The following is a 27,545-nucleotide window of genomic DNA, read 5'->3' on the forward strand; positions in this document are numbered from 1 at the left end:
ACCGGACTTGAAAAACGGCGGCAGCAGGTGTTCAGCTGGCAGACGAGCGAGGTGAGCGAGGGGAATGAAGCAGAGAAGCGTTGGCGAGGAGGAGCACCACTTGACGAGGCTTGGGAGCGGACCACACGGCTTCGTAGGCTCATTTGCGTGCGCTACGGCGGTAAAAAGACCTCGTTCGACAACCACAAACTCTGAGCCAGTCCAAGCGGGCGAGAGGAGAGCGATACAGCGGGAGTCAATCATTCACAAATTTGCCAACATCGTTGCTATCTACACGTCCTTCCCCCCGTCCTTCCCCTAAGCCCCCCTCCCTTCTGCTCAATCGACCAGCCTGAACGAAATCGTCGCAAACACCTCCTCTTCCATCGGCCCTTCCTTCCCATCCGGCCGGGGTGCCATCCGCGTAGAGCGCAGCGTGTACCGCACGGGCATGTCTTTGAAGTAGGAACCGACGTTCATGCCGATTGGGCCGAGCCTGTGCGGAGAGGGTCAGTGCGTGAAAGCGAGGAGGAGGAATGGGAGGAAGGACGGACTTGAGGTCGAAGGTGTTGAAGTCGAAGTAGGGTACGAAGAAGGATGCGGTGTAGATACTGCGAGCGTGCCACGGCAACATCACTGAGCTTGCATCTTCGTGCGGGACTTTGGTGACAAGGGAAGGAAGGATCCGCAAGGCTCACATGTCGGGGTCATACGTAAACTCCTTCCTGTGCTTGCCGTTGTCGACACAGAAGTGCTTCCGACGCTGGGCGATCGAGCGCGGGTGGTCCGGGTCGAGGAAGACAAAGCTGGTGTCCTGCGTGCATCTCAACTTCCCTCATCAGCACGCCGCAGCTCAGGACCGCAGAAAGGGTGAGTAGGCCACGCACCTCGGTCACATCGATCTCCTCGTCTGCGAACCTCCATTCCCCCAGCGCCTCTTGCACCTCCGCCTTCGGCTTGTACTGCACCCCAACGCTCTGCGCCCTCTTTCTGCCCTCAACAGGCGACGCCAGCTGGTCCGCCATCAGCAAGTGATCGTGTTCTTGATCATTTTTGGGCGTCGACGAGCCAGAACCGGAGACGTCCAAAGCGCCCATGAGCGACGAGAGCGAGAACCTTGAGCCGCTCTTCTTCTTCTTCGAGGTCGCGGAAGCGGGGCTGTCAGCGGAGGGAGTGGACGAGCCGGACGCGTGTTGCGAGTCGTGTTGGGCGAAGACGGGTGCGCCCCAGATCGCTTCGGCGCCGTTAGTTCCATCGGTCGGGGAGGGCGATTCGGACCTGACGGGCGTCTCGGTCTCGCCTCCTTCGTCTGACGCGGACTTGGGACGCGTACCGAGTGCGAGAGAGGAGGGTTGCTGGTTGAGGTTTGGGCGCGAGGGAGGGGCGAGGTGGGAGGCGTTACCGTTCGAAGAGGGCGTGGCGGTTCCGGAGGGAGGGAGGAGGTGCGAGTGCGAAGCGAGGAATGCATCTACTCGCGGGTCTCCTTTCAACTGCTCATACATCCCTAGTCAGCCCCATCCCTCGATCGAAAAGAGAGATAGACCGGACGCACCCCGAGGAAACTCCAATGCGGCCTCTCAACCCACTTCCTCTTCTGGTTCACCTCCTCGGTCGGTATAAACGACCCTCGCTCTTGGCCGTCTTCGTGTGGGTCGGTGCTGGAGTGGTGGGACAGGACGACTGCGCGGGAGAGGGCGGAGGGCGAGGGGTAGGCGCTGCGTGGAGGAGGAAGTCTCAGCTTCAGAAGCGAGAGAGGATGAGGTGGGGGGAATGAGCGCACCAGAAGGTGTTCATGCAAGCTGTGTAAGGGGACATGATATACGGCCGTCCGTGCGGAGGCTTGAATCTGCGAGAAACCGTAGAGGTCACTCCTGCGCTCGTCAGACAGAGAGAAGGAGCGTAGGGACTCACTCGTAGTAAGTAGCGGGGTCTATCGCGTGCGAGATCTTCATGCCGAGATTGAAAGGGCTGGATCGAGCGGAAGAGAGGCACTCAGTACGTCTGCCGAGGTCGTCCTGCAGCGCCAAGCGAATAGCCGAGCAACTGGGTAACGCGGCGACTCACCCCATGGGAAAGGACGCAGGCAGGTAGTCAAAGTCGCTGCCGAACTGGACCTCGTCGCCTGTATAAAGCGGTACGCCCTCCCTCTGCTTGAACCGCCCCTCGATCAGAATCGCAAACTTCCTGCTGCGTCCCTCAAAGTACTTTGCATCGCGTTTCGGCGGCGACCCGTCAGGTGTCACGCCGTCAAAGTTGCGAACGAGGACGAGTACTCGCCCAGCGAAGAGGGGCGTGTCGATCTCGGTTGGGCGCGAGGTGTGGTTGACCCAGGCTACTTCTGTGTGGAAGCGGTCTGAGCCTACGCGGACTTCGAGGCGTGGCATGGTTGTGCGAGCAGAGGGAGACCGAGAGGGAGTTGTGGGGAGTCGTTCGAGGACGAGTGAGACGAGGTCGCTGCAATTGCTGGTTGGCCGAGGATGCAGTCCTCGATGGTGCAGTCACAGCAAGAGAACAGTCGTCCTGGAAGAGCGAGAGGGAGAACAGCGCGGCCGATGCTGGCGAGGTGCCGATGTCGCGGAGTCCGAGGGGACGCAGAGCGAGGAAGGGGAACGGTTCGGCCAGAGTCGCCTGCCAGAGCACGCTGTGCGTCGTCCACGAGCTGTTCTCGTCGTCTGCGAGCTGGATGAAGCTGTTGTTCGACCACGACGAGCGAGCTGGTGTTGGCTTCCCCCTCTCCCAAGACTGACACCGCGGCGATGAACTCGCTCGTCTCCTTTCCGCTCGAACTGCGGCTTGCGTGGCTACGTTATCACATTCAAAGAGCCACTCGTAACCTGTTCCGCTCGCTGGAACGACTCCCGCGGGTCGCCGTCTCGTTGCCGTTCCTCCCGCACCGGCTCGCCCGTCTCGCGCTCCTTCCACCCGCTCGCACGCTTATCTGCTTGTCCAGTCCACTTGCTGGGCTCACGACGACACGCTTGACAGTGGCCGACTACTTTGAGCATCCTCCCGAGCCGGCATCTCTCGCACCCGCTCCCCTCCACCGCTGCGTTATCTTGACACCCGACAAGCCCAACATGGCCTCATCGACCCGCCCGCTCCTCGTGGATGTCCACACTCACATGTGCGTCCCACTCGCCCCTCGCCTCGCTCAAATGAAGCTGATTCTGGTCTCACTCCCTCCCTTGCCCGTCATCCCGGCCGACTCGTCTTTCAGCTACCCTCCAACCTACATGAACCTCCTTCGGCGACGAGAACAGATTCCGAAAGTGGTCAAGAACAACGAGGGGAACGAGATGGTCGTGTTGCTCAAGGAGGAGGAGGGGAAGGGCGCGAACAGCAAGGGACGACCGGTTGGACCGTCAGTTGCGCGCTCGCTCGTCAATCATTGATGCGATGTGCTGATACGAGGAGATGCGACAGGCAATACTACGAACGCGAGGAGAAGATCAAGTTCATGGATGCGCACGGGATCGACGTCTCGGTCCGTCCTCGCTCTTGTCCACAGCACTCATCCTCCACGCTAACAGGCGCTTTGGCAGGTCGTCTCCCTCGCCAACCCCTGGCTCGACTTTCTGGAACCCGCCGAAGCCGTCTCCGCCGCCCACGAACTAAACGTCGACCTCCAATCCTACTGCTCCACCTACTCCGCCCCCTCCTCCTCACCCAAACCCTTCACTCCCAAGACCCAGAAACGCCTCTTTGCGTTTGGGTCGTTGCCCCTTGTACCTGGTATCAAGACGGAGGAGGTACTTGAGGCGGTTAGACAGGTGAAGGAGTTGAGTCACTTGAGGGGGATTGTAATGGGTACGAAGGGCGTCGGGAAGGGCTTGGATGACCCGGCGATGGAGCCAATCTATGCGGCGATTGTGGAAGCGGGACTCGTGGTATTTGTCGTGCGTTTGGCTGGCTCTGCGCCCGAGTCTGGCTGCGATGCGGGACTGACGGATTGACTCTCGTCGCGCAGCACCCGCACTACGGTATCGAGAACGCGTTTGGAGAGCAGGACAACGGCCACGCGCTCGCACTGGGCCTCGGTTTCCCCTTCGAGACGACCATCGTGCGTCAGTCTTCCCTCTCTCCTGCTCGCCCTCGTCTCACCAATCCCCCTCCCCGCAGGCCATCGCGCGTCTCATCCTCTCCGGCGTCCTCGACCGCCACCCAACCCTCAAGCTCCTCCTCGCCCACTCAGCCGGCGCCCTCCCCGCCCTCTCCTCCCGCCTCTCCTCCTGCATAATCCACGACCCACACGTCAAAGACCGCCTGCAGAACGACTTTAGGTACTACTTGGGTCAGCTGTGGTACGATGCGGTTACGTATGGGCCTGAGGAGCTGGCGCTTGTCGAGAGGGTGGTGTCGAGGGCGAACAACTACGAGGGGACGGATGACCGTAAGCTTGTTTCCCTGCGCAAGAGTCACGAGACGAGCACTGACGCATGTGCCCGTGCAGAACTCGCCTTTGTCGACCGCGTCAACGGTCGCGCCGACCTCCTCGCGCCCGAAGGCGTCTTCCCCGGCGTCGAGCGCATCATGTTCGGTTCGTCCCTTCCCCTTTTCCTCCCTTCCCTTCCTACCCTCTTACCAACCATGCACAACTACGCGCAGGCACCGACCACCCCTTCTTCCCGCCTCTCGAAGGCTCGTCCGACCCGTCTCAACAACGCTGGAAATCGGTCGACGAGAACCTCGATGCGATTGCGGGCGTGGCGGGGTGGGGAGAGGGAGAGAGGAGGAAGGTTATGGGCGGGAACGCGGTCGAGTTGTTCGGGTTGGAGATTTGAGCGGTTTGCGAGCCGAGGAGAGGGAAGGGAGGAGGAGGGGAGGGGATCGTAGCGCTCGTCAAAGGGTCACAGACGGTTGCATCCATACATACATTGCTTCTATCACACCTGAAGGGCTGAAAAGCGAGAATGAGGGTTCCAACTTGCGCGAAGTCGACGAGCGAACCTTTCGCGACGGACCGCTCACTGCTGCCTCGCTTCCGCCGTTCAGGCGGGGTGTCCAGCGCTTCTTTACAATTCAAAACGGCTGTTTCGACCGTCCTTGACCCTTCGCACCCTCCCGTACGTCCTGCTCACAAATCTCTCAACTTCATCATCTCGAGCTGACAACTTCCTGATGCCGCTCAGACACGGCACTGCTAGACGTCAAACCGTCAAAATGACCTCCACACCGCCCCCGCACTTCCCGCCAAGCGTCCAGTACCTCACGACGCCCTCCGCCTCCCCCCTGCTCTCCCCCGCCCACAAAGTCACCTTCTGCTCTCCCTGCCCTCCTTCCTCTCTCCCAAATCCACCTCCTCGCGTCGCAATCCGCAAGATCGAAGACCCATGTCACCCAGCGCACGGCCAAAGCGGCCTCTTCAACGCCTCGAACAAACCGATTCCTCGCGGAACTTGGATCCGAGACTATCTCGGCTTCGTACATGCTGAGGCTGAGGCAGACCCGCTTTCGGACTACGACCTCTCGCTCGAGCGGACTGTGGTCGAAGAACTCGACCCAGAGACGGGCGAACTCGTCCAGCGAGTTCAAGTCATTGGCTGCGACGCGACGAAGATGGGCAACGAATCGCGGTTCGTGAACGATTACCGCGGCATACCGGGCTTCCAGAGACCCAACGCGGTCTTTGAGCTGAGGGAGTGGGAGGTACCTGGGACGGGAGGGAAGAAGGGCGTGAGAATGGCTGTGTGGGCGGGCCCGCATGGGGTTGAGAAGGGCGCGGAGATATGTGTGAGCTATGGGAGGGGGTTTTGGGAGAAGAGGAGGGAGGAGGCGGCCAAGACCGGCGTGTCGGGTGCAGGAGCGAACGGAGCGAGTGCGGACGGAAAGGTGGGCAAGGCCGCTGTTGGAAGGCAGAGAAGGGCAAGGCGCACTCATGACAAGTCGTGGCTGGGATGAACGGGCAGTCGTATCCGCCAACAAGACGTCCTCGCGACCCGGGTCGTCGACTTGGCATTGCTTCTCAGCATGTCTGCCTGCAAGGCGCGTTCGCATTTCGCTCTCTTGCGCCTTAGTCAAGCTTGACGTTGAGCTGTTGACAGGAATGGCTACCTGTTCTGAACTCAGAGCTCACGGCGGCATACCCGACTTGACCTCGCGACCCAGCGAAGCGCTCGTCCGTTTCTTCCGCTCTCGAACTCTTTCCAGCGTACTCACAAGGTAGTGATCTGCAGAAGTCGACTCAGCACAATGGACGGAGTGACGTCTGTCCAGGCGACTGTACGCGCTCAAGCTAGACTCTTCAACCCGCAATTCAGCGGTTCCTCTGCGCCGGTCCACAAGTCCTACTGCGAGGCAAGATTTCCTGCAACCTCGCCCATTTCGAACGCTCTTAAGTGTACCCGGATTCGTCGACTCGCGATGCTCGAAGTCACCTGCGCACACGCCTCTCGCGTTGTCAACTCGTCTTGACATTCGCGCCTCCACAGCCTCGCTCGCTTCTCTTGCTCCCGCTGCTCTTCCTCGACATCGCCCGAGCATAATGGCCACTGCCGAGCCACTCAGGCTGCCGTATTCTTCGAACGAACTGGGCCGGCGACCTCCGCAGGACGAGGGAGAGAAGGTACGTTCGCTCGCTGCTCACGCTCTTTGTTCGGCGCCACCATCGAGCATCGACTATGAAGCGACACTCATCAGAGGGGCAGAACAGGCGAGCTGACCCTTTCACGCCTTGCAGACGCCCTCGAACTACCCATTCCCCTTCCTGCACCTCCTCCTTGGCGACACTCTCTACGCCTCGCTCACCATCCTCGCCCTACCTCCCTGCGCACTTCCGAAGCGGGTTCTGCGATTACTCGTCCTCCTCGAACAGCTCGCGAGATACCTTGAACGGCGGAGGGAGAAGTTGGCGGACATTGCAGAGGCAGACCAGCTCTACTTCGAGGCGCGTCAGCGGGGGTTGAAGGGCGAGCAGAAGGTCGAAGAGATGGATAGGAAGGGGAGAGGGCTAAGCAACGGGGAAGGGCGGGAGTTGAACCCAAGGAGGCGGACGTAGCTGGCGCAACCTCTCCCTCTTTCCCTCACATCTGTATCTCTCTATCGTCCTCTTCGCCGGTAGAACTGCTTTGGCCATACGCATGATACACCAGCACCCTACGCGATCCTCGTCCAGTCAGGCAGAGCCGGCCGGATCACTTCGCGCTCCTCGAACTCCTCACCTTCCTCTTCCTCCGCCTCTTCTGCCTCTGCAAGTCGCAGTCCCGCATCCCACTGCTCCCTCGCAATCTCAGGCCCGCCCGTCTTGAGCGCTCCTGCGAGACTACCTCCGATCCAGCTTTGCAAGGCGGGCGAGAAAGACGGAGCCGATCCTTCGCGCTGCCGTGCGAGGGTCGACGAGGGCGCCGTCGACGATGCCGAGGAGTTCGGAGATAGGTGGTTCAAGATGGCGAGGTGTCGAGCGAGTGGGACAAGCGGGGCGTATCGAGGCGAATGCCGCAGGTTGTGCAAGCGAGTGGCGAGGGCATGCTTTCGCCGCCGCTTTGCATTCGCTTCGCTCGAGCGGGAGGGTGCAGGTGAAGCCGCCGTGTCTGTCGACATGGCTTCGGCAGTGTCGGAAGACGGAGGTTCGACGGATGCTGCTGGCAGGGGCGGAGAAGGCGGAGGTGAGGGAGGATGGGAGCAGTCGAGCTGGGCGAGCAGAGCGGCTTTGAAACGTGAGAAGAAGCCGGGGAGCATGGCTGTGCCACCCGTGAGGAGGATGGAGGAGGCCATCGGTTTTCGAAGATCGAGGGGAAGCTGCGAGACAACGAAGACCGAGTTAGCTAGAGGCTCATTCGAGCGGACGAATGAGCGTACACACCTTCAGTAAGCAATCGAGCACGACGGCGGCAAGCCCGCGCTCGTCTTCGTCACCATCCGCCTCCCACAAGACCTCGGTGGCGCGCTCCCTGATCCAGCCCGGCACCTGGATCCACCCTCGGCCTGTCCCGTTCGCGGTTGACGGCTGAGACAAGTCAGGTACCCGGAAGGAGACGGGTTTGGCGGTCGACGAGGAGGCGAAGCGCGAGTAGAGGTCCTTCAGTAGCGGTGAGTCCGGGTCGGATGGGTCGTCAAAGTCGTCTCGCGCGGAGGATGCCGTGTCGACGCTCATCACCGATCCGCTCAGTGTCGACGCTTCGCGCTCGCCCCGACTCGCCCCAAGCGGAACCTCCTCGCCGACGAAACATAGCCGCGTCTTGATCTCCTCGACGAGTTCCTCCGTCAGGAGCTCTTTCGGTATCCGTCCGATAGTCGGAGGCGTCATCGAGTTGAGCGAGGAGGGAGGAGGGGCGTAGGAACCGAATGCGAGGAGGAGAGAGCAGAGGCGGCGGTTCAGGCGAGAGCCCGCGCGAGGAGTCGTGGTGAGCGAGGGGAAGAGCGGACGGGCGTGGAAAACCTGTAGTAGCTCTACGTTAGCTGGAGCTCGTGAGATGACGAAAGGCGTAGGCGGACTCACCGGAAGAACAGTCGTCTCGAGGTTTCCGACGTCGACCACTAGACCGGTCATGGTGCCGGCAGCTATCAAGGCGAGCAAGGGAGCGGAGGCGAAGCTGAGCGAAGGTATCTGTGCGATGAAGCGATCAGTACGGGCGAAAGACTTCATCAAGCAGGGCCCGACTCACCTGCAGATTGTCGAAGAGCACCCGCGCAATCATCTCCTTCACGCGCGTCGACAGCAGCGGGCTCTCCACGACGATGACTTTGCGGGTCTTTGGATCAATTATGAGGTTTCTGCGCGGGAAAGCAGTCAGCGGCAGGACTGGTTTGGCTCGTCTCGGCCGTCGGTGGCTGCTAGCATGCCGCGCCGCCGAGGCCAAGATTGGACAGCTCTGACGAGGAGGGAGAAAGGGACACGGACTCACTCAAACCAGATCTCACGCAGTAGTCGCTTCACCCTCTCCTCGCGAATCAACCACTCATCCTCGCTCGGCTCGGACTTCTCGAGCGTCCAGAAGCAGTCCTCTTCGTCATACTCCCCTCGTGCACCTGTAGACGACCCCGCTCTTCGCCCAGCCCGCTCCTTCGCCAACTCGCTCACGACGCTCCTGCACTCACGCGGCTGCGGCTCCCCGCTGAACCCGACCTTCCATATCCGCGACCCGAGATCGAGCACGACACGGTCTTCTGTGCCGTAGAGCGAGTGTCGAGAGCGCAGAGAAGTCGTGTAGTGCGGAGAAGAGGTGAGGAGGGAGGCGGCGCCTGCTGTCGAGGTTGAAGGGTCGGGCTGGTGCGCCGCTGAGCTTGCGCCCGGACGTGCAGGGGTCGCAAAAGGGCCTTGTGTCGGTCTGCTGGGCGTCGCACGCGGTCTTGACTGAGTGGGCGAGGTCGAACCGGGCGCGAAGCGAGGTGGGGAGGACATGGGAGAGCGAGTTGCGAGACGCCTGGTAACGCCGTCCAGCTGACGCTTGTGGCTGATAGACCGTCAGCAAAGCGGTACGGGCGCGTCACAGAGCAAAGAGAGCGAAGAGGCGAGGAGGAACGAGTCGAACCCGTGCAGTCGAATCTTGACAACTTTCGATGAACGCGACGGCGCCTTCAGAGTCCTCTGACAGACTCTCAAGAGCACGACTAACATGGTACAAGGGTATTCCACGCGGCTTTTCGGTCCGCCTCAACAAGCGAGCTCCTCCTCCTGATCCTCCACTTAGCGACGGATGGGCGGCCGTCCAGCGCCACCGCGGCCCCTCCTCGACTGGGCACGCATAATGGTCGCACGACCACGCGCTGTGCCGATACCGCGACCCTTCATGCCGCCCGAAGCGATGCCGCGCTTGAACCTGTCGAGTGCGCAGAGTTAGCTTAACTCGCTTCCTTGACGAGAGCGACGGTGGAACGCACATGGGCGCCTGCGAGAGCATATCGGGAACGACGTAGAACCTGATGGCGGCTCCTCGGATGTAGACCTGTGAGACGGAGCCAAGTCAGCGGAAAGTCCCTGCGAGCAGAATGCGCCTCCTCGCACCTGGTCGAGCTGGGTGACACGGCCATCGCGGTGCGTGACGGTGCAGTTGGTCAAGGAGACGGACATCGAGTCCTCGGCTGCGATGGAGAAGAGATCAGCCGTCCAATCTGATCTCGCTCAACGACGGTTCCCATCGTTCCATCTCGAATCTGGAGGACTCCGCACCTTCGAAGAGCTTGCCGCGGTAGACCTGCACATACACGGTCAGCTCACGTCGTTGCGATTGCGCCAAAATCGAGACGGACAACACCGTTCTTCCCTTCGACAGTTACGACATGACCGAGCGCTTCGTGCAACAGTCGTACCGGAGTGCCCTTTGCAGAATAATCATCCCAGGTCATCAAGAACGATCCCAGGAGGGTCCAGGCCCGCAGCGGTGGAAGAGGGGAGGAGGAAGGCGCGAGACCGTTAGTGCTGCTCATAGAATATCCGGCGGCACGCCGCAAGCAACCCTAGCTGCAGTGGGACTCACGAGGTTGGCCATGGCGCTTCAGGAAGTGTTGGCGGGAAGTTAAGAAGATGAAGAGGTCGGAGGATGAGGAGAGGTCAAAGTCGACTCGAAGCGGTGTGCAGCTGCGCGCAAGAAGCCGTGCCATGTATTAGTACCCCGCTCAGTCCAAGCGCCCTCCCGCGAGCCGCCCTGATCCCTGTGGCCGTTGCAGGGTCGAGTGTCGCGATGAGGAAGCGGAGGTCGAGTGGGAGGGGTTGGGCGGCCCGCGCGGGTCGCGCGAAGGCTTGTGGCAGTCGAGGGTAGCTCACAAGTAGCTCGAGAGACCGTGCAAGCGTCGAGCGAGAGTAGCGAGCGAGTTGCGGAGGTCGAGGTGCGCGAGGGGGTGGTTGGCGAGGGACGGTTCATCTCAACTCGCCGTGGGCGTGCCAGAAGCTGGCAAACGACGACCAGAGTAGTGCTTGAGCAGAAGCGAAGCACGCGAACTGAATCCGAGCGAGTTCACTCCCTGCTGACTTGCTCTCGCTCGCGACCAGCGCCAGCGTGTGAGAACAGTTGATGTTGCAGGGTGATGCGAGGTTGTGGTCATGCAGGGAGGTTACAAAAGGCGGTAGAGGGTGCGCGATGCGAGGGAGAGAGTGGTATAAGCCCGTTGAGGACCCGAACGGTATTTTGAGGACGGCCGCGCCGTCCATCTAGGAAGAACTGAACCCAATGAGAAGGAGAGAAAGGAAAGAGAGACTGCGCTTAGTAGCGGTAGTGCTCGGGCTTGTAGGGGCCGTCGACGGGGAGGCCGAGGTAGTCGGCCTGAACCTTGGTCATCTTGGTGAGCTTGACGTTGAGGGACTGGAGGTGGGCGCGAGCGACCTCCTCGTCCAATGCCTTGGGCAACACATAAACTCCGAGAGGGTACGACTTGATGTCGGTCCAGAGAGCGATCTGCGAGAGAAGGAGGTGAGCGAAAGTGGTCCCGGTGGACTCGCGCCTCTCTGCACGCACCTGGGCGAGGACCTGGTTGGTGAACGAGCACGACATGACCCACGACGGGTGGCCAGTGGCGCATCTGCAGCGAAGGAGGTCAGTCGGGCGAGCGAGACAAAGTAGGAGCAAAGAACGGACCCGAGGTTGACGAGACGGCCCTCCGCGAGGAGGAGGATGTGGCGGCCGTTCTTCATGGTGTAGCGATCAACCTGAGGCTTGACGTTGACATGCTCAGCGGCGTTGGCCTTGAGCCAGGCGACGTCGATCTCTGTGAGTCGGGAGGAGGGAGCGAAGGTCAGTCTCGACGACCCCGGCGCCTATTGTCACCGAGAAAATTTGACCGACCGATGTCAAAATGGCCGTCATACGTGAATAGGGAGTATCAGGGAGGTCCGGGGAGGTCGTGGGAGGCCGGGAGAAGCCAGGGAACGAAGCGGGGAGGAGGGGAAGCCCAAATCATGTCAGTACGGTCTGCGCGTGGGGACAAAGCAGATATGGATTGCGCTCACCAATGCTGCACGCAGAGGGAAAAGGCAGGTGAGCAACAAACGCGAGAGGAGAGGAAAAGGGCTCAAACACACTTGCAAACGATGGCGTCCTCGGGCATGACCTCGAAGTGCTCGCCGCGGATGATGTCACGGCAGCCAGTGGTGGTGACAAAGACGTTGCCCTGAGGCGCGGCCTCCTCCATGGTGGTGACCTCGAAGCCGGCCATGGCAGCCTGGAGGGCGTTGATCGGGTCGATCTCGGTGATGATGCAGCGGGCACCGTACGAGCGGAGCGACTCGGCGCACTGTGTTGGCGAGAGACTGTGTCAGTGCGTGTGGGAGGAAAGGGAGCGATGAGGACGCACGCCCTTGCCGACGTCTCCGTAACCGGCGACGACAGCGACCTTGCCGGCAAGCATGACGTCGGTGGCGCGCTTGATGCCGTCGACGAGCGACTCGCGGCAGCCGTAGAGGTTGTCGAACTTGGACTTGGTGACGGCGCTGCGAGGGACGAGGATGAGCGGGTGCGGAACGAGGTGAGCGCACGCGACTCACTCGTTGACGTTGATCGCGGGGATCTTGAGCTTGCCCTCCTTGTGGAGCTTGTAGAGGTGGTGGACACCGGTGGTGGTCTCCTCAGAGACACCGTTTATACCTGCGAGCGAGCTTCGTCAATTTCGGCTGGAAAGGGTTTTGCAGACAATACTCACCGGCGAGGAGCTCGGGGTACTTGTCGTGGACAAGGGCGGTAAGGTCACCTCCGTCGTCGAGGATCATGTTGAGCGGCTGGCCGTCGGGGAAGGCCTTGAGGGTCTGGTCAATGCACCTGGTCCGCAAAGATCGCGTCAGTGTGCTATTCCGCGTGATTTTCGACGCCGGCACGACGCACCAGAGGTACTCCTCCTCGGTCTCGCCCTTCCAGGCGAAGACGGGGACGCCAGTCGCGGCGATGGCGGCGGCGGCCTGGTCCTGGGTCGAGAAGATCTGCGGTCGCGACGAGTCAATACCCGCTTCCTTCGCGGGAGACTGGGGCGCGCGGACGCACGTTGCACGACGACCAGGCGACCTGGGCACCAAGAGCGGTGAGGGTCTCGATAAGGACGGCGCTGCGAGAGCGAACGCTGTGTTAGCGGACGTTGACTCCTCTCGTTTGGGGAACGGATACGCACGTCTGGATGGTCATGTGGAGGCATCCGGCGACTGCAGGAACGCGCAAGAGCGTGAGCAAAGGACGCTTAAAGATCGGAACGACGGAGAGACGTACTGCGAGCGCCCTTGAGCGGCTGCGAGGGACCATACTTCTCGCGGAGGTACCTGCAGGGTGCAGAGACAGTCAGGACAACTTGTCAACATCGATCCACCACTCCAAGACCACGACTAGCGGAAAACGGCGACCCGAACGCACATGAGTCCGGGCATCTCGTTCTCGGCGAGAACGATCTCCTTGCGGCCCCAAGCGGCGAGGGAGCTGTAGACGTCGACATGCAAGTGCGCAGGTCAGCAAGCGCGTGCGAAGCGGGACGCGAGATCGCGAGGTTCCGGGGGGACAACGTGGGGCGTCGAGAAGAGGTGGAAACGCACATGTCGGCACTGCAGGGCGCAAAGCGAGGTCAGCGAGCGCATCGTGGGAGCTGACTGAACCCTGCACGTACACCTTGTAGACCATCTTTGCGTGTGGAGTGAGGTAGAGGAGACTGTTCAAAAGTGCCAGCGCGACGGGCGATGAAGGCGACGGGAGATCGGGGGACGACGGCGGTGATTGCGGAGGGTCAAGCAGTCAGTTCTGATACTCTAGCAGTGTTTCCAGAGTGCACTCACGAGTGAGGAGGTGGGTGAGGGAGGACAAGAGGCGTTGCCACGCGCGGGTCCCTCGTTCGACCCACGGCAACCCTTGAACTCGCGCGCTCGCTCGATAAGCCATGCTGCTACGCTCAGAACCGTCGAAACAGCCAGAGCAAGAGTACTACCAGGTCCGCCAGCGCTCTCGTCGCTCTTCCACCGCTCGTCCCCCCGCTCAGGCCCATCTCGCTTTCGCTCAACTCGCCCACAGGTCGCACAGTACACCTGCGTCTACAATGCTGTCGAGAGGAGCGTCGCCTGCAAGCCCTTCGTACGGAACTTTGTGCGGATGGCGAACGAGCAGGCCATGACGGAGGTGACCCCGACTGTGAACGCGGGTGGACGACTGCCCAAGGGTCCGCTGGCTGTTTCGCGCCCGCACGAGCGTCAAGAGTGAGTTGCTGCGTCGTCTGGCGGGCAGAGCGAGGCAGATCGAGCTGACATTGGGTCGTCGCAGAGTCGTTGCCGTCGTTGGACCTCCTCAAGGCAGCTGAACGGCGACACTTCGACTAGGGGTCCGCCCACACTGCATACCCAGCATACGACAAGGTCTCTCAAGGTCAGCTCGAGACCAACGCGCTCTCGCTCATCGACAAAAAAGAGGAGGAGGACGGTGTATGCACGCACCGGATTGCCCTCACGACATCGCCAGAAGGGCTGTAGAGGCAGAGCTAGACTGTCAAACCCTGCAGCACTGCATTGCAACCCATCCGAGTGCATCCTGTTCGAGCGCGAGTTGGTCGTCCTCCTGAGCTTGCTTCCTCGCCCCGCTTCCATCTCGACACTCTCGCTTCTTCTCGCCTGCTAGCTCTCCAGACTGCGCTATGACACCATCTGCGCCCAAATCCATCCTCAAGCGCCCCCGCGCAGCCGTCGAACCCGAAGTCGAGGAGCAGCCCATCGCGCCCGGGCAGCCCATCTCGGATGAGCCCGTTAACGTGACCGCGGATGCAGGGGACGAGGAAGATGACGAGGACGAGTCAGACGAGGGCCTGCAGGCGGATGAAGACGAGTTCTCGGTCGGATCGGACGAGGACGAGGAGGGGAGCGAGGACGACGAGGATGCGATCCGGGACATGCTTGAGGAAGGGCAGGAGCGGCCAGTCAAGAGTGCGTTCCGTGTACTTCTGCAAGCTACGAAGTACTAGCTAACTCGCCCGCAACCGCCGCGCAGAGCTGAAACACACGACCCTCCGACCAACGACCGCAACCTCCTTCTCCTCTTCGCTGCAACACCTCCTGTCCCTCCCCGCGACCGCCTCCAACCCCGTACCAAAGAACGCCCCTCCCTCCGCCGCCACTCTCCGACTCGAGCGCCGCGCGCGTTCCGTCATCCGCGAAACCAAAGCCCAGCACTTCTCTCGCGGCCATGTTCGCGACGTGATTGGCGGGTGGGGGTCGAGGCCTCCCCTGCCGTTCAGTCAGTGGGAGAGCCAGGCTGCGCGCGACTTTGAGCAGGCCAAGCGAGGGGGGAAGTTGGATGAGGACGAGACGGGCGCCGAGAGGGAGAAGCGTCTGCGGAAGCTCGCACAGAGGGGTGTCGTGAGGTTGTTCAACGCGATCGGTGCAGCGCAGGGAGCGGTGGGCAAGGACAAGGACGTCGAGGAGCAGGAGAAGCGGAAGAAGCTGGCTGTCAAGGTTGGCATCGCAGCAGGAGAGAACGGGTTGGCGAGCGCAGGACCGACTGTCAGCCGGCGGCCGAACGTCTTGGGTGCCCGCGGCAAGAACGAGGCTTGTGAGTGGTCTCCAATGTGCGACTTCACCTGGCGTTGCTGACTTCCCGCGTCTATTCAGTGTCGAGTCTATCGAAGGCGTCGTTCCTCGACCTCATTCGCGCGGGTACCGGCGCGTAGTCACTTGCATTGCACCCATGGTCATCAGACACCGTTCAGAGTCCTAAACTCATGCAAAGCGCTGTGGAAGCTGTCCAAGCCGTCCACGACAACCCTCCACCGCCTCCCCAGACTCTCTGCCTTCGCTCGCCCGACAAATCCGCCTCGCGTGACTCGCTACTCGTATCGCACGCTTGCTTGACACTTTCTGTATCCCTTGCACACGCTTGACCGCCTCAGCTTGTCCTCCACCATTTCTTCGACATGTCAAGCTCGCCAACTGATGAAGCGAAATTCCTCGACTGGTTCAAGGAGAAGGGCGGGGCGGTGCATCCTGCGGTCGCCTTCAAGCAGTTCGAGGGCATGGGTAGGGGCTGCGTAGCGCTCGAGGACATTGAGGTGAGTTCTACCGTCCGGATGGCTTGAGGAGGTTGAGGGAAGTGTGGGTGGGCTTGCAGGCTCGCTGAGGGGCGATCCACGGACGCAGGGCTGACAAATGAGGTACTCATGCAGCCCGACACCCTTCTCTTCTCGATCCCGCGCTCCGTCCTCCTCACCACCTCGACCTCCGCCCTCCCTTCCCTCCTGCCCGCCGAAGAGTTCGCCTCCCTCTCCGGCTGGACCCCGCTCATCCTCTCGATGATATACGAGTACCTCCGCACGTCGAGCTGGACGCCGTACTTCTCGCTGTTGCCGACTCAGTTCGACTCGCTCATGTGCGCTGGGCTCGCTTTTCTTGGTTCGAGCGTCAGCTAACTCGGAGTGCGTTGCAGGTTCTGGTCGCCCGAAGAATTCGCGGAGCTCGAGGGCAGCACGGTGCTGAACAAAGTCGGGCGCGACGAAGCAGACGAAGAGTTCGAGCAGACGGTCAAGCCGTTCGTCGCAAAGCACGCCAATGTGTTTGGTAACCCGGACGACTACACCGCCGAGCTCTTTCACCGGATGGGCAGCCTCGTCCTGAGTCGAAGCTTCCATGTTGATGCGAAGGAACCGGAGGAAGAGGAGGAGTACAGCGATGAGGAGGAGGAGGAGGAGCGGGAAGACGTGGGCGATGTCGCGATGGTTCCGTTCGCCGACATCCTCAACGCCAAGAGCGGCTGCGACAACGTGCGCTCACTATCCCCTACCTGTGAACCCGATGACTGACCAGACTTCCCCTGCAGGCTCGCCTGTTCTTCGAGATGAACACGCTCGACATGATGTCAACCGCGCGGATACCAGCCGGATCGCAGATCTTCAACACGTACGCCGACCCGCCCAACTCGGATCTCTTACGGCGGTACGGCCATGTCGACGAGGTGAACGAGGCGGATCTGGTTGAGGTCGGATTGGAGACGGTCGTGGATCTGGTAGGGCAGGCGCAGGGATTGGGGGAGGAGGGGCGGGAGGCGAGGGCAGAGTGGTTGCTCGAGATGGGTATCGACGAGTGAGTCCTCCTTTCGTCGCGTTGAGGAGTCTCCTGCTCACCTCTGGCACTCGCACAGCACCTTCTCGATCGAGAGGAACTACAAGGTTCCGGAAGAGATGGTTTCCGCCATCAAGGCGTTCCTCCTGACGCCCGAAGAGTACGCCAAAGCGCAGAAGAAGGAGTCCCCGCCCAAACCGAAGCTCGACGCCCCGTCCGCCGACTGGGCGCGCAAGATCCTCGACAAGCGGCTGTCCGAATACAAGACGAGTATCGAGGTGCGTATAGAGCTGCTCTAGCGCCTGACCTCCGCTTCGACCGCTCTCCTCGCTATCGCCGCCCTCGCGGCTCGTCCGCTTTTCGCCGCTTCTCGCTGATGCTTCGCCTCGATCGCAGGAAGATGAGTCCCTGCTCAAGGAGTCGACGCTCCCGCAGCGGAAACGCATGGCCGTGATCGTCCGCCTGGGGGAGAAACGGATCTTGCGATCCGCGCGAGCCAAGCTGGATGAGGAGTGGCCAGCCGGTGGGAATGCGAGTGCGACGCAGAAGGACAAGAGGCGGTCGAGGGACGGTGGGAAGGGTGAGGCCGGCGGCAAGAAGCAGAAGAAGGCGAAGCAATGACAGGGCCGCTTCGTGCGCCGGATTGCTTTCGCTTGAGTCTCGTCTGGTCACTGCAGCTGACCGGATTATGCATGAGCGACACCTTCTCGCTGCCCTTGAGCATGGTGGCGGCGCTTCTGGCCATTGCCTCGACTCCTGGCTGGCGGGCTCCGTTCTCGCCCTCGACTTGTCTCAGCCGCCTGCTCCCGCTTTTGTCCCGCTTCGTACATTCACCCGGTCTTCCGCCCGCTGCCTTTGATCTCGCCGCCACCTTTTGCCCCGGGTCAGCCGCTCTCTCGCGCGAACAGACTCTTCGTCGCTGTCAGGATGGGCGGGGGCGGGCTTCTCACAACAGGGTGATCGGACTATCCGCAGCTATCGTATCGCCCTCGAACTGGAGCGAGCGCAAGAGGCGGGTGGGCCAGCGAGGGAACAAACGAGGTGGCTTATCGGCGAGCTCCTCCGCAAATTGTGCCTGGCGCTATCTTGACGATCTGGTCGCGCTCTGTCCAGCAGCCCGCTCCTCCTCTTCTCTCCTCTCCTCGTCCAAGTCCTGCACGCGACACAACCATGGCGAGCCGGATCGCAGACATCAAGGCAGACTTGCGCGCGAAGAAGCGTGTCAGCGGCTGGGTTCTTCCCAAGCCTGAATCGGCGGTACGCTGCGGTCCCTCACCAGATGGTCGTGTGATGTGTGGCCAAGCTCACTGGCCGTTGTGCGGACCTGCAGTTCACGCCTGAAGGACGATGGAGCAATTACGGTGCGTACACGAGTCTATCGCTGCGCGAGACGAGGCTGACTTACTCCTTCTCGTCCATCCTCCTTGACCTGCCATCTCTATCTCGCTCGTCCCCGACTTCTCGAATACGTCGCAATCGCTGCACAACTCGATCTACAACGCCTCGACGCTTATCGACCTCTCGCGCTCGACCGGATATCTGCCCTCGCTCGCTCTCCCCTTGCCCGCCTTCTTTCCCGACAACTCCTACGTGTTCCCGCGTTCTGGCTCTCAGACATGGAGCCTGTGCCGCCTGAGCATCGTACTTGGGGGTCGGGCACCTTCGCAGCGTACTGGTTCTCCGACTTGATCGTGCGTCCCCTTTTCTTTCCGTGCTGTGCGTTTCCGCACAGCCATACTGACTCGTATATTCGCACACTCGCACAGAATGCCGGATCTTGGTCGCAGATCTCGTCGTTCGTTAGCCTCGGCTTGACATGGTGCGTCCGGTTGAACTTCTTTCGATCTTACTGCGCTGACGGTCTTCCTTGTAGGTGGCAAGGCCTCCTCGCGACGTTTACGGGCGGCGTGCTACTGTGTATCGTCATTGTAGCGAACGTGAGTCCCTCGTCTGACCCGTCCTCGCCCGCCTCCCTTCCGACAGCTTCGACTTCGCTAGCCTTCCTTCGTCTCACGGACGGTGACTGACTCTCTGCTGCGCTGCAGGGTATCGTCGGCTCTCGCCTGCACGTTCCATTCGCCATCAGCTCACGTGCCTCGTTCGGCTACTACCTCTCGGTACGCTTTCGCGCTTCGTTCGCCTTTCCTGCACTTTAGCCCCCGCTTACCTGTCACGTACTCTCCTAGCGCTTCGTTATCTGCTCGCGCATGGTCATTGCCATGTTCTGGTGCGTTAGACGCCGTGCTTTCTCCGCTACCTTCTTCCTAGCATCTCGAGCTTCGCTAACAGCGTTTGATGCGTCTGTACAGGCTGTCGGTGAACACATTTCAGGGTGGGATTTCCGTCAGGATATGTTTAACCGCCATCTGGCCGTGCGTGTGCGCCTCGTTTGATCTCCGGAACGTTGCTTACTGTACGGGGGACCACAGCTCCTTCGCCCATCTCAAGAACACCCTGCCTGCTTCAGCAGGCGTCACATCAGCGGACATGCTGTGCTTCTTCCTCTTCTGGGTGATCCAGTGTGCGTCCTCATCCCGCTTCTCCCTGGCTAGCGGCTGACTTCGTCTCCACGCAGTCCCGTTCTGCCTCGTCCACCCACACAAGCTTCGACCCGTCTTCCTCGCTAAAGCCATCACCCTCCCTATCGTCGCCATCGCCATGATGGGCTGGACCATTCACAAAGCGGGCGATCAGGCGTCGGTGGTTCTCAAGGCGAAGCCGACTCTCCACGGTCTCGAAGGATGGTACGCCTTCATGACTGCCGTGACAGCTTGTATGGGGACTTGGTCGTGCGTTCGATTCCTCCTTTTCCGCAAACCGCTCGTTGCGCATCCTCTTCATCTCTTCATCCGGGACTATCGCTGATCCGTTTCCCACAGCACCATGGCATGCAACATCTCGGACTTCTCACGCTACACGCGCAAAGAGACCGCGGCATGGACGCAAATGCTCTTCGTGCCCGCCCTCTGGACCGTCTGCGCACTTTTCGGCTCGATCGCCGCGAACATGACCACCGTCATCCCGCGATACCAAGGTGTCGCAACCTTCCAGCCCTTCGACATTATCGAGAATGGCGGTTGGCTCGAGTCGCACGGCGGCAGGGCGGCTGCCTTCTTTTGCTCGCTCGCCTGGGGCGTCGGCAACATGACGACGAGTGCGTCCTTCGCTTTCCTCGTCCAACGTCCCGCCTGACGCTCGTTGTACAGACATCACTGCCAACTCTATCTCGGCGGCGAACGACATGGCGTCGCTCTTCCCGAAGGTTCGCCCCGACTACTTCGCCGCTTCGCTTCGCTTGCTTACCCTCGTTTTCGCAGTGGATCTCGATCTTCCGCGGACAGTTGATTGCCATTGTTATTGGCGTGTGGGCTTTTGCGCCGTGGAAGGCTAGTGCACCTTCCATGATGCCCCTCGTCGTCGCCCGTCCTGACCCTCGTCGCTTTCTCCGCAGGTCCTCGCCTCCGCCGGAGCCTTCATCTCCTTCATGGGCGCCTACTCGAGTGAGTAACACGTTCCCATCGCAGCCTCCTACGCTTCTCCGCGCCCGAAACGCTTCGAAGCCGTGCTGACCTGACCTTCTCGCCTTCCGCCGTCCTCGTCTCGCAACAGTCGTCCTCGCCCCGATTGCCGCCATCCTCTGCGCCGACTTCTTCCTCGTCAAGCGCGGCAAGTACAACGTTCCCGAGCTGTACAACTTTGGGGAGGGCATCTACCGGTACGTCGCCTCTCACCTTTTCACTTCGCTTCTCCCATTGACCCTCGCACGACGGAATCGATGTCGCAGCTACACCTACGGCTTCAACCTCTGCGCCCTCGGAGCGCTGCTCATCTCGATCCCGCCGAACTTGCCGGGCATGATCAACGCCCTCAACTCGAAGGTCGACATCGGCAACGCTAAGTGTGCGCCCGCATCTCTCTCCAACTGCATTCCGAAGTCCTAGAGGCTAACACTTGCGCTCCAGACATCTACTGTATGGCGGACATCTTCGGCATCGTCGTTGCCGCCGGCTCACACACGCTCCTCTCGAAGCTCTTCCCGGATCACAAGACGCTCATCGCCGAGGCTGTTCTCGCCGACGACGTCCTCGACGGCCGCGTGCCGGGCTACGAGCACCTCGCGCGCAGGTCGGCAACGGCTTCGCTCACGCCGTCGTCGGAGAAGCTCGAGCCTGAGGCGGGTATCCACCCGGCGGAGGTCTAGAGGGCGGCGGTTCCTGGAAAGGTGTCGGTGAAGAGGTGCTTCCCGGGTTTGTCTGTTGTTCTCGCTCTCTTTCTCGCTATTAGACTCTGTCTCTCGCCTCGTTGTCTGCCTCGTTGATCCCGCTTCTCCTGTTCCCATGCAACGCCTGCCCGTCCTCTCCATCGCCTGTACCGCCTTGCTAAATCCGCAGTCCTTCCTTTTCATTTTGCGGCGGAAGCGTCGTCGGCTGGCGGCGAGGAGACCTGCCCGCTCGCAGCAACAGTGCGGGGACGAGGCGAAGGACTGGCTCGTCCAGATCGCTGGCTCGCTCGTTGGCAGCGATGCCGGATAGCAAGATCGCCCACGTCTACGGTGCGCCCAGGAGAGGACTGGCGACGTTGTGCTCCGGGAGCAGGGTGCGAGGCAGGATGGCGGGAGAGGAAGCAGGCGCGCTGAAGAACAGCGGGCTCCGTGGCAGCTCTGTGGAGGTGCAATGAGCTCTACAGCCCAAGGACAGCGCACAGGGAAGCGTGGGAGCGCTCGCCAACGTCGAGGGAGAGGGCCGCGTTCGCTCGCTCCCTCGCGACATTCACTTTTGCTCTCACAACTCTCGCTGGAACCCGCACTGCTTGCTAGCTGAACAGAGCGCATCACAATCGACCACCATACGTCATTGGCAGCGCGCCAGACGCGGTTGAACGGGCACAGGTGCGCCTCGGATCTTCATCAGCACGCGAGGGCGCAACACGGCGTCTGGCACGGTGGGACGCCCGCAGACGAGTGCTGACCGGCTTCACGTGGTGCAGCAAGACGGCTCACACCGCGGCACCAGCCCACGAGCCGTTCGCGCGGGTTATGGCGAGCCCTCTCCGCTCCACACCCACCCCTTCGACGTCTGCAAACCACGGGGGCGACTTTGCGACCGCGCAGTCCATCTCCCTACCACCTTCACTCGCCCCGTCACCCGGTCTCGTCGGTCCCAGCGGACTTGTCGTTTCCAACCCTCACACTCGCTCGGCCTCTCTCCCTCTAGCGTCCCCAGGCGAGTCACCGCATCACCTGGCGCCGAATCAGCCTCGCCAGCTTCCTCCAGGTGCAGGCTACGCGCCAGATAACCTTCACCGACCGAACGCCTCGGTTCCAGCCGGATCGTCCCTCCCGTCACGCGGTCCCGCCGCAATGGTCGGCGCGGCGCAAGACGCGTCGAACGGGCCGTGGAGAGACGGCGACGCACGACCTGGGATGCTAAGGGTCCAGAGCAGCGGTCTCGACACGGTTACGGAGGGGACGTCGGGCAGCAGCACGGCTGGAGGGCCGATGGGAGGAGGGGCCGAGCGGGGAGAGGTGCACGCGACAGGACAGGGCTGGCAGGCTGCTTCGACGATGGAGAGGCCACCGATGCTGCTGCCCAACCCGCCGATCCCGGTCACGCACATCTCGCAGCCGCAGGAATGGTTCAACACGCTTCAGCAACCCACGCCTCCTCCCTCGCAAAACCCGGCACCGTCCCAATCTGACGGCTATTCGACCCCTCGCATCAACTACTCGCGCCCGTACCAGCTCTCGGTCGCCATTCCTTCAGGCCAGCACTCGTCGGCAACTCCGTCGCCCCAGCCTTCGCCTGTCGACAGTCGCAATGGCCCAGTTCCCCCGCCCCTGCGGCAGCGCACGAGTTTTGTGGGTGTGCCAGGTGGCCGGGGGCCGTCTTCGACGCGTGCTGCTGCCGACGCAGCCGAGCGAGCCTCTAATATCCCGTCTTTCGTCCCGGCTCCCGCCTTTTCAGTCGACGACCGCGGTCCCTATCCGCCTCACCTGACAAGCCCTACGCGAGTCGTGAAGGACCCCTTTGCGTCGTGCCAGAACGGCGACGAAGGCGAGTACCTGGCGAGGCCGGCCACCTCCGCACCGCGAGTTCAGCCGCACGGCATGGCGACTGAGATGGGCCGCCCGGGCTCGCTCGCGTTCGACTTCGGTTCGATGCCAGACGACATGGCCGGAGTTGGCCGTAATTCGGTCATTCGCGCGGCCACCTCTCCCGCCGCCGCAACCGGTCCTTCACTCTCGCAGAACCCGCCGCCTCCGCTCTCGCCGCCTCGCTCTCTCCCTCCTCCCACCGTGCGGTCGCCGCAAATCGTTGCTGCGTCTCAGCAAGCGCTATCTGCATCCGCCCAGCAAGGCCAGACAGGCGTCTCCTACGCGCCCACGTCTCCCGCTCTCGCCTCTCCCGCCCCGCTCATTCCGTCTCCCGCGCAACTCAACTCACCAGCGGCAGTTGTCCAACAAGCACTTCCGCCCCACTTGACGCCTCAGCCTGAGATCTGCGTCGAGTGCATGATGCGCGATCGCGATATGGCGGATGTCGACGTTACAGGTCCAGGCGTGTGGGAACGAGCGAGCGACGCCGACTTTGAGGAGCAGATGCGGTGGGAGATGGAGAACCCGACTGACAACGGGAGCTGGAGCGGAGACCATGCGGGCGGAGCGGGTGGAGGAAGCCTGGAGAGTGGACATGGCAGCGGGCGGAGAAGAGGAAGCGGTGCGGCGTACAGCAGGGAGAGCGTGGGCGGCAGGAGTTCAAACAACCACGGGATGAGCGGAAGGCGGAGACTCGGCAAGGGCCAGCTATTGACAAGTGGGAACCTGAAGGTCTTGACGACGATGGTGAGCTGGCCTCACGTACTACTTCTAGGGCGCTGCTGACTCGATTGCTTGCGCAGAACCCTCCTGCATCGTCGCACCGATGGCGAACACTGCAGACCTACCTCGCGACCCAGATCCACCTGCTCGACCTCGAGCGACAAGCCCGCGAGGCTGCCGGCATCCACCACATCGAGCCGCCTCCGATCGCCAATACTCGCGACGTAAGGCTTTCGGTTCAGTCCGCCTCGACCGCCGCGTTGTCCAGCCGCAATCGGTCGTCCTCGCTCCTTTCGCCCGCCTCGCTCGCGGCTGAGAAGGCCGCCCTCGAGCAGGAGGAACGGCAAGCCCGCGTTGCCAAGGCGCAACGCCAGTCACGCGTGGCGCTTGTCGACGAAACCAACCGTCACTCGTCTGCCTCGCTCTTCCCGCCTTCGATCGCTCCGCCTCAACCTCCCTTCGCACTCGCCTCTTCCGGGTCCAGCATGCGCAGCTACTCGACCGGCGACCAGCCCTGGCTCGGCAATCAGCTAAGGCGCTTCTCGAGCTCTGGCACGAAGGACAACTTGCCGCCCAAATCGCCTGCCGCCTCGACCGCTTCGAATCGCTTCGCCTTCCCCAAGTTCGCTCGCAGTACGACCGACTTGCGCTCGGTCGGCACGCCTCGAAGCATCTCGCCCGCACGGACGAGCGTCGGCCGCGACGACCGCCGCACCTCGATGTGGTCGCGTTTCCGGCAGAGCGCTTCGGCCTCCGTCCTCTCCTTCGCGCCATCCGGCTCAATGATGGACATGCATCTCGGCCTGTCGCAAGACAAGCACATGCCTTACGCCCACCCGCCTTACGACACCTACCCGTCTATGTCGGATCCAGCCGTGGCGCGACATGCGGATCGGCGCGAGCGGGACCGCGTTCTGGCGGTCTCGGGCGGTAACGGGGTTGTCGATGACGCGAGCACGGGCAAGAAGAAGAAGAAGGGTTTGAAGGGCTTCCTGAACAAGCTCGTCGGCGGCGGAAAGAAGGTGAACACCTCGCCCGCGCCCGAGCGGGCGGGCTTCAACGGCAGTCTCGCGCTTGACGGGTCGTACGGCGACGACGACGAGCTCGCGCCTCCGCCGCCTCTCTCTGCACTCGTCAACGAGCCTCGATACCACCAGCGCTCGGCGTCAAACTCGTCCATCGACTCGTTCGGTCCCTACACGCCTCCTCTTCACCCTGCTCAGCAGTTCCGCACAAGCTATGCTGCACCACTCAACGACCACGGCAGCTTCCGCAGCGCCCCCGCAGACCGCCAAAGCATCATGACGATGGGCTCGTACATCTCGACTCGGTCGAAGCCGGCGATGAACGGCGGCGGTTCGCAGCAGCAGGTGAACGGCTATGGAAGGCCATCGCTGGACTCGCTCGGCGACCAAGCGAACTCGGGCGGTCTCCCTCGCTCGCGTTCTTCTGAGCCGCACCTCGTCGACAGCGGCGAACCCGAGGTGCTTGCGATCGATGGAGAGCGCGCGCCGACCCCTCACGACTTCGCCGTCAACGGTGTCTCGCCTCACCCTTCCGGCATGAAGCAGAAGTCGTTGCCGCTCCTCCCTTCGGATGCCATGAACCGCCAACCCGCCTTCAACCGCCCGTTCGAATCCTACTCTGACCCTTCGACACCTCTCTCGCCGCCCAACGCTCCGTATGCCAGCAACGCGGGCTCCCGTTCCGCCTACTCGCTCGACCCCAGCTCGTCGCAAAGCAACTTCGTCGAAGAGTTTGGCTGCGATGGACACGGCGGGCGCGACCGGTCCGCGACGGTAACGGGCAATGGCCAGACGGTCCGCAAATCGCGCAGCCGGTCCAAGGTCTTCTCAATGAACTTTGGCGCGTTCGGCAAGAAGAAGACGGCGTCGCCCGATGTTCCGCCTCTGCCCTCGCCGCAGACCCTGCGCGGGGCATCGCTCGATGCCGGTTACGCCATGCAGGGCGACTTGTCGTTCGACGCGAGGCAGGCGGCATTTGCTCGATGAGCCTTTCCCTCTCGTTCCACACGGACACTGCTGTAGAACTTGGCTCGCACGCGTATTATCCCTCTTTCCGTCCACCCTTGTTGGCCAATTCATTCCTTCGGTACTGTCTCTCGCCCAATGCAGCTTGCGCAAGAAACGAGAGCAAGCAGTTGCAAGTGAGAGCCACGACCAGCCCAACCCGTCAATTCTTCTTGAAGAACGAGCCGATGCCTTTCTGCTGCGCCGGCGCTGCGCTCTTGTTCTTGGCATTGGTGCCGCCTACCTTTGACTGCGGAGTCGACGAAGAGGACGACGAGGTGCGCGAGACTGGCGGTTCATGTGAGTCAGTCCGAAGTCAGGAACGGCGAGCGAAAGCGAAACGCACGAGCCGGCGCCTTCTTCCCACCCCCGCCGTTCGTCGCAGCGTCCGTCTTCTTCGAAGCAGCCTGCTTCTCGGCTGCACGTTCTGCCTCGAGCAGCGCCTCCTCGTCCATGGCCCAGTCATCGTCGTCGTCGTCCATGACGATGTCAGCCTCCTGCTTGACCGCCTTGGACTTCGCAGCAGGCGGATCGGGCTTCTTGCGCGAGACGGCGGGCGAAGTCGACTTGCGCTTGGCGGGGACGACCGAACCCTTCTTTTTGGGCTTGACGTCCTCTTCCGATTCCTCCTCGGCAGACTCATCGTCGTCCTCCTCATCCGACGAATTAGCCTTCTTCTTGCCCTTCTTGTCTTCGAACTTGCGCGCAAAGAGTCCTCCAAGCTGTCCGATCGGTCGAGCCTTCGGCTCATCCTTCTTCTTCCCCTTCGCCGGCTCCTCCTTCGCCTTGCCCTTCCCCTTCGCAGGTTTCGCAGGCGGCTCAGCCTCCTTCTTGACCGCCGCCTTGTCCTTCGACGGACCCGCCTTCGGCGCAGCAGGCATCGCAGCGCTCTTCCTCGCGCCCTGTCCAGGCTTGCGCTTGCGCTCGCCATCGGGATGGACGATACCGCCGTATGCGGGGATGTCGTCGGGCGAGGCTTTCCACTTGGTCTCGCGAACCGAGGGCGGGATGAGCGAGAGAGAGGTTGTCGAGAGGAGCGAGAGGGAGGTCAGGTGGGCGGGGGAGAGGGCGTAGATGTGTGACGAAGGAGCTGGGTCATCGGTGAAGAGGGAGCGCGTGGCTGTAGCGGGACATCAAGTGGTGAGCCGCGATTTTGGTTGAGAGGCGAGCTTCGGATAACGGATTAGCGCACCTTCGAGCTCGTCCTCCTGCACTAAAGCCATAGTCTTGACCCTGACGCTCTCTGTTCCATCCGCCTGCGTCTGCTGCGTCGCCTGCGTGCCGTCTTCGCCGTCAACGTCCATCTTGTCCTCACCGTCCTGCCCCTTCGCAGCTCCGTCCGTCTCCTCCTTCTTCAGGTAGCCGCTCAAGAGGTACACAGCCTTGATCTCGCGCTCTTTGGCCGCGTCGGAGGCGTGGTACGCGGCGAGAAGTCTGTTTAGGGGAAGGCGGGCGGAAGGCGTCGAGCGAGAAGGGCAGAGGTCAGCTGGGCCGTCCTGCGCGCGCCCGTAGTGACCCTAGACGCACGCCTTTGCATCTTTGACAGACACGCCGAGCTCTCGTGCGGCGAGGCGGTAGGTGAGCTGTTTCGTTGATGAGAATCGACGCGACGAGCGAGTGAGCGAGCGAGAGGACGAGCCGTTGCGGGACAAGCGACGCACGACTGCCTTTTCGATGTGAACGCGCTTCGTGATCCTCCCAAACGCCTTTTGCTGGTCCATCGTGGCTGCCGAGCGAGCGGTCGGTGTCAAACGAGCGATTCGACGCGTTGGCTTCGACGACGACA

At 61.9% G+C, this 27,545-nt stretch overlaps 13 protein-coding genes across 13 annotated transcripts; 8 read left to right on the forward strand and 5 right to left on the reverse strand.

Annotated features, from left to right (window-relative positions):
- Positions 1–318: 318 nt before the first annotated feature.
- RHTO_01689 (DUF1769 family protein) lies at positions 319–2,363 on the reverse strand (the record flags this gene model as incomplete). Its single annotated transcript, XM_016415370.1, has 8 exons — positions 319–475; positions 534–590; positions 678–793; positions 867–1,469; positions 1,532–1,694; positions 1,760–1,825; positions 1,891–1,947; positions 2,044–2,363. 8 exons carry the CDS (start codon positions 2,361–2,363, stop codon positions 319–321), a joined length of 1,539 nt encoding a protein of 512 aa, XP_016272748.1.
- Positions 2,364–3,056: 693 nt separating this feature from the next.
- Positions 3,057–4,760, forward strand: RHTO_01690 (aminocarboxymuconate-semialdehyde decarboxylase; the record flags this gene model as incomplete). The annotated part of the gene is made up of 8 exons (XM_016415371.1): positions 3,057–3,103; positions 3,197–3,340; positions 3,403–3,463; positions 3,522–3,875; positions 3,947–4,039; positions 4,099–4,369; positions 4,430–4,516; positions 4,585–4,760. 8 exons carry the CDS (start codon positions 3,057–3,059, stop codon positions 4,758–4,760), a joined length of 1,233 nt encoding a protein of 410 aa, XP_016272749.1.
- Positions 4,761–5,139: 379 nt separating this feature from the next.
- Positions 5,140–5,877, forward strand: RHTO_01691 (SET domain protein; the record flags this gene model as incomplete). Its single annotated transcript, XM_016415372.1, has 1 exon — positions 5,140–5,877. The coding sequence occupies one exon, from the start codon at positions 5,140–5,142 to the stop codon at positions 5,875–5,877; it is 738 nt and encodes a 245-aa protein (XP_016272750.1).
- A 583-nt stretch (positions 5,878–6,460) lies between these two features.
- On the forward strand, positions 6,461–6,973 carry RHTO_01692 (uncharacterized protein; the record flags this gene model as incomplete). Its single annotated transcript, XM_016415373.1, has 2 exons — positions 6,461–6,541; positions 6,656–6,973. 2 exons carry the CDS (start codon positions 6,461–6,463, stop codon positions 6,971–6,973), a joined length of 399 nt encoding a protein of 132 aa, XP_016272751.1.
- Positions 6,974–7,071: 98 nt separating this feature from the next.
- On the reverse strand, positions 7,072–9,316 carry RHTO_01693 (fungal specific actin related protein; the record flags this gene model as incomplete). Its single annotated transcript, XM_016415374.1, has 5 exons — positions 7,072–7,713; positions 7,778–8,353; positions 8,414–8,521; positions 8,580–8,688; positions 8,820–9,316. 5 exons carry the CDS (start codon positions 9,314–9,316, stop codon positions 7,072–7,074), a joined length of 1,932 nt encoding a protein of 643 aa, XP_016272752.1.
- Positions 9,317–9,601: 285 nt separating this feature from the next.
- Positions 9,602–10,403, reverse strand: RHTO_01694 (small nuclear ribonucleoprotein D3; the record flags this gene model as incomplete). The annotated part of the gene is made up of 6 exons (XM_016415375.1): positions 9,602–9,734; positions 9,796–9,860; positions 9,920–9,996; positions 10,085–10,109; positions 10,165–10,233; positions 10,392–10,403. 6 exons carry the CDS (start codon positions 10,401–10,403, stop codon positions 9,602–9,604), a joined length of 381 nt encoding a protein of 126 aa, XP_016272753.1.
- A 711-nt stretch (positions 10,404–11,114) lies between these two features.
- Positions 11,115–13,502, reverse strand: RHTO_01695 (adenosylhomocysteinase; the record flags this gene model as incomplete). The annotated part of the gene is made up of 15 exons (XM_016415376.1): positions 11,115–11,306; positions 11,367–11,430; positions 11,487–11,616; positions 11,858–11,862; positions 11,930–12,141; positions 12,202–12,337; positions 12,392–12,491; positions 12,547–12,662; positions 12,726–12,820; positions 12,882–12,942; positions 13,006–13,036; positions 13,101–13,150; positions 13,242–13,304; positions 13,418–13,426; positions 13,489–13,502. The coding sequence occupies 15 exons, from the start codon at positions 13,500–13,502 to the stop codon at positions 11,115–11,117; spliced, it is 1,278 nt and encodes a 425-aa protein (XP_016272754.1).
- A 253-nt stretch (positions 13,503–13,755) lies between these two features.
- On the forward strand, positions 13,756–14,169 carry RHTO_01696 (uncharacterized protein; the record flags this gene model as incomplete). Its single annotated transcript, XM_016415377.1, has 3 exons — positions 13,756–13,806; positions 13,887–14,068; positions 14,133–14,169. The coding sequence occupies 3 exons, from the start codon at positions 13,756–13,758 to the stop codon at positions 14,167–14,169; spliced, it is 270 nt and encodes an 89-aa protein (XP_016272755.1).
- A 330-nt stretch (positions 14,170–14,499) lies between these two features.
- On the forward strand, positions 14,500–15,528 carry RHTO_01697 (ribosomal RNA-processing protein 15; the record flags this gene model as incomplete). The annotated part of the gene is made up of 3 exons (XM_016415378.1): positions 14,500–14,785; positions 14,850–15,410; positions 15,470–15,528. 3 exons carry the CDS (start codon positions 14,500–14,502, stop codon positions 15,526–15,528), a joined length of 906 nt encoding a protein of 301 aa, XP_016272756.1.
- A 243-nt stretch (positions 15,529–15,771) lies between these two features.
- On the forward strand, positions 15,772–17,533 carry RHTO_01698 (SET domain-containing protein 6; the record flags this gene model as incomplete). Its single annotated transcript, XM_016415379.1, has 6 exons — positions 15,772–15,906; positions 16,021–16,223; positions 16,281–16,614; positions 16,671–16,933; positions 16,992–17,190; positions 17,309–17,533. The coding sequence occupies 6 exons, from the start codon at positions 15,772–15,774 to the stop codon at positions 17,531–17,533; spliced, it is 1,359 nt and encodes a 452-aa protein (XP_016272757.1).
- Positions 17,534–18,082: 549 nt separating this feature from the next.
- On the forward strand, positions 18,083–21,113 carry RHTO_01699 (NCS2 allantoate transporter; the record flags this gene model as incomplete). The annotated part of the gene is made up of 17 exons (XM_016415380.1): positions 18,083–18,169; positions 18,243–18,273; positions 18,527–18,603; positions 18,679–18,731; positions 18,786–18,849; positions 18,958–19,029; positions 19,099–19,139; positions 19,222–19,284; positions 19,342–19,433; positions 19,488–19,701; positions 19,792–20,066; positions 20,119–20,174; positions 20,230–20,298; positions 20,364–20,412; positions 20,522–20,627; positions 20,697–20,812; positions 20,875–21,113. 17 exons carry the CDS (start codon positions 18,083–18,085, stop codon positions 21,111–21,113), a joined length of 1,704 nt encoding a protein of 567 aa, XP_016272758.1.
- An 834-nt stretch (positions 21,114–21,947) lies between these two features.
- RHTO_01700 (uncharacterized protein) lies at positions 21,948–25,741 on the forward strand (the record flags this gene model as incomplete). The annotated part of the gene is made up of 2 exons (XM_016415381.1): positions 21,948–23,753; positions 23,810–25,741. The coding sequence occupies 2 exons, from the start codon at positions 21,948–21,950 to the stop codon at positions 25,739–25,741; spliced, it is 3,738 nt and encodes a 1,245-aa protein (XP_016272759.1).
- Positions 25,742–25,922: 181 nt separating this feature from the next.
- RHTO_01701 (protein of DNA polymerase subunit Cdc27 family) lies at positions 25,923–27,480 on the reverse strand (the record flags this gene model as incomplete). The annotated part of the gene is made up of 5 exons (XM_016415382.1): positions 25,923–26,047; positions 26,106–26,879; positions 26,952–27,193; positions 27,287–27,342; positions 27,421–27,480. The coding sequence occupies 5 exons, from the start codon at positions 27,478–27,480 to the stop codon at positions 25,923–25,925; spliced, it is 1,257 nt and encodes a 418-aa protein (XP_016272760.1).
- Positions 27,481–27,545: the final 65 nt, after the last annotated feature.

The sequence above is a fragment of the Rhodotorula toruloides genome (assembly GCF_000320785.1).
Source record: "Rhodotorula toruloides NP11 unplaced genomic scaffold Scaffold14, whole genome shotgun sequence".
NCBI lineage: Eukaryota > Fungi > Basidiomycota > Microbotryomycetes > Sporidiobolales > Sporidiobolaceae > Rhodotorula > Rhodotorula toruloides.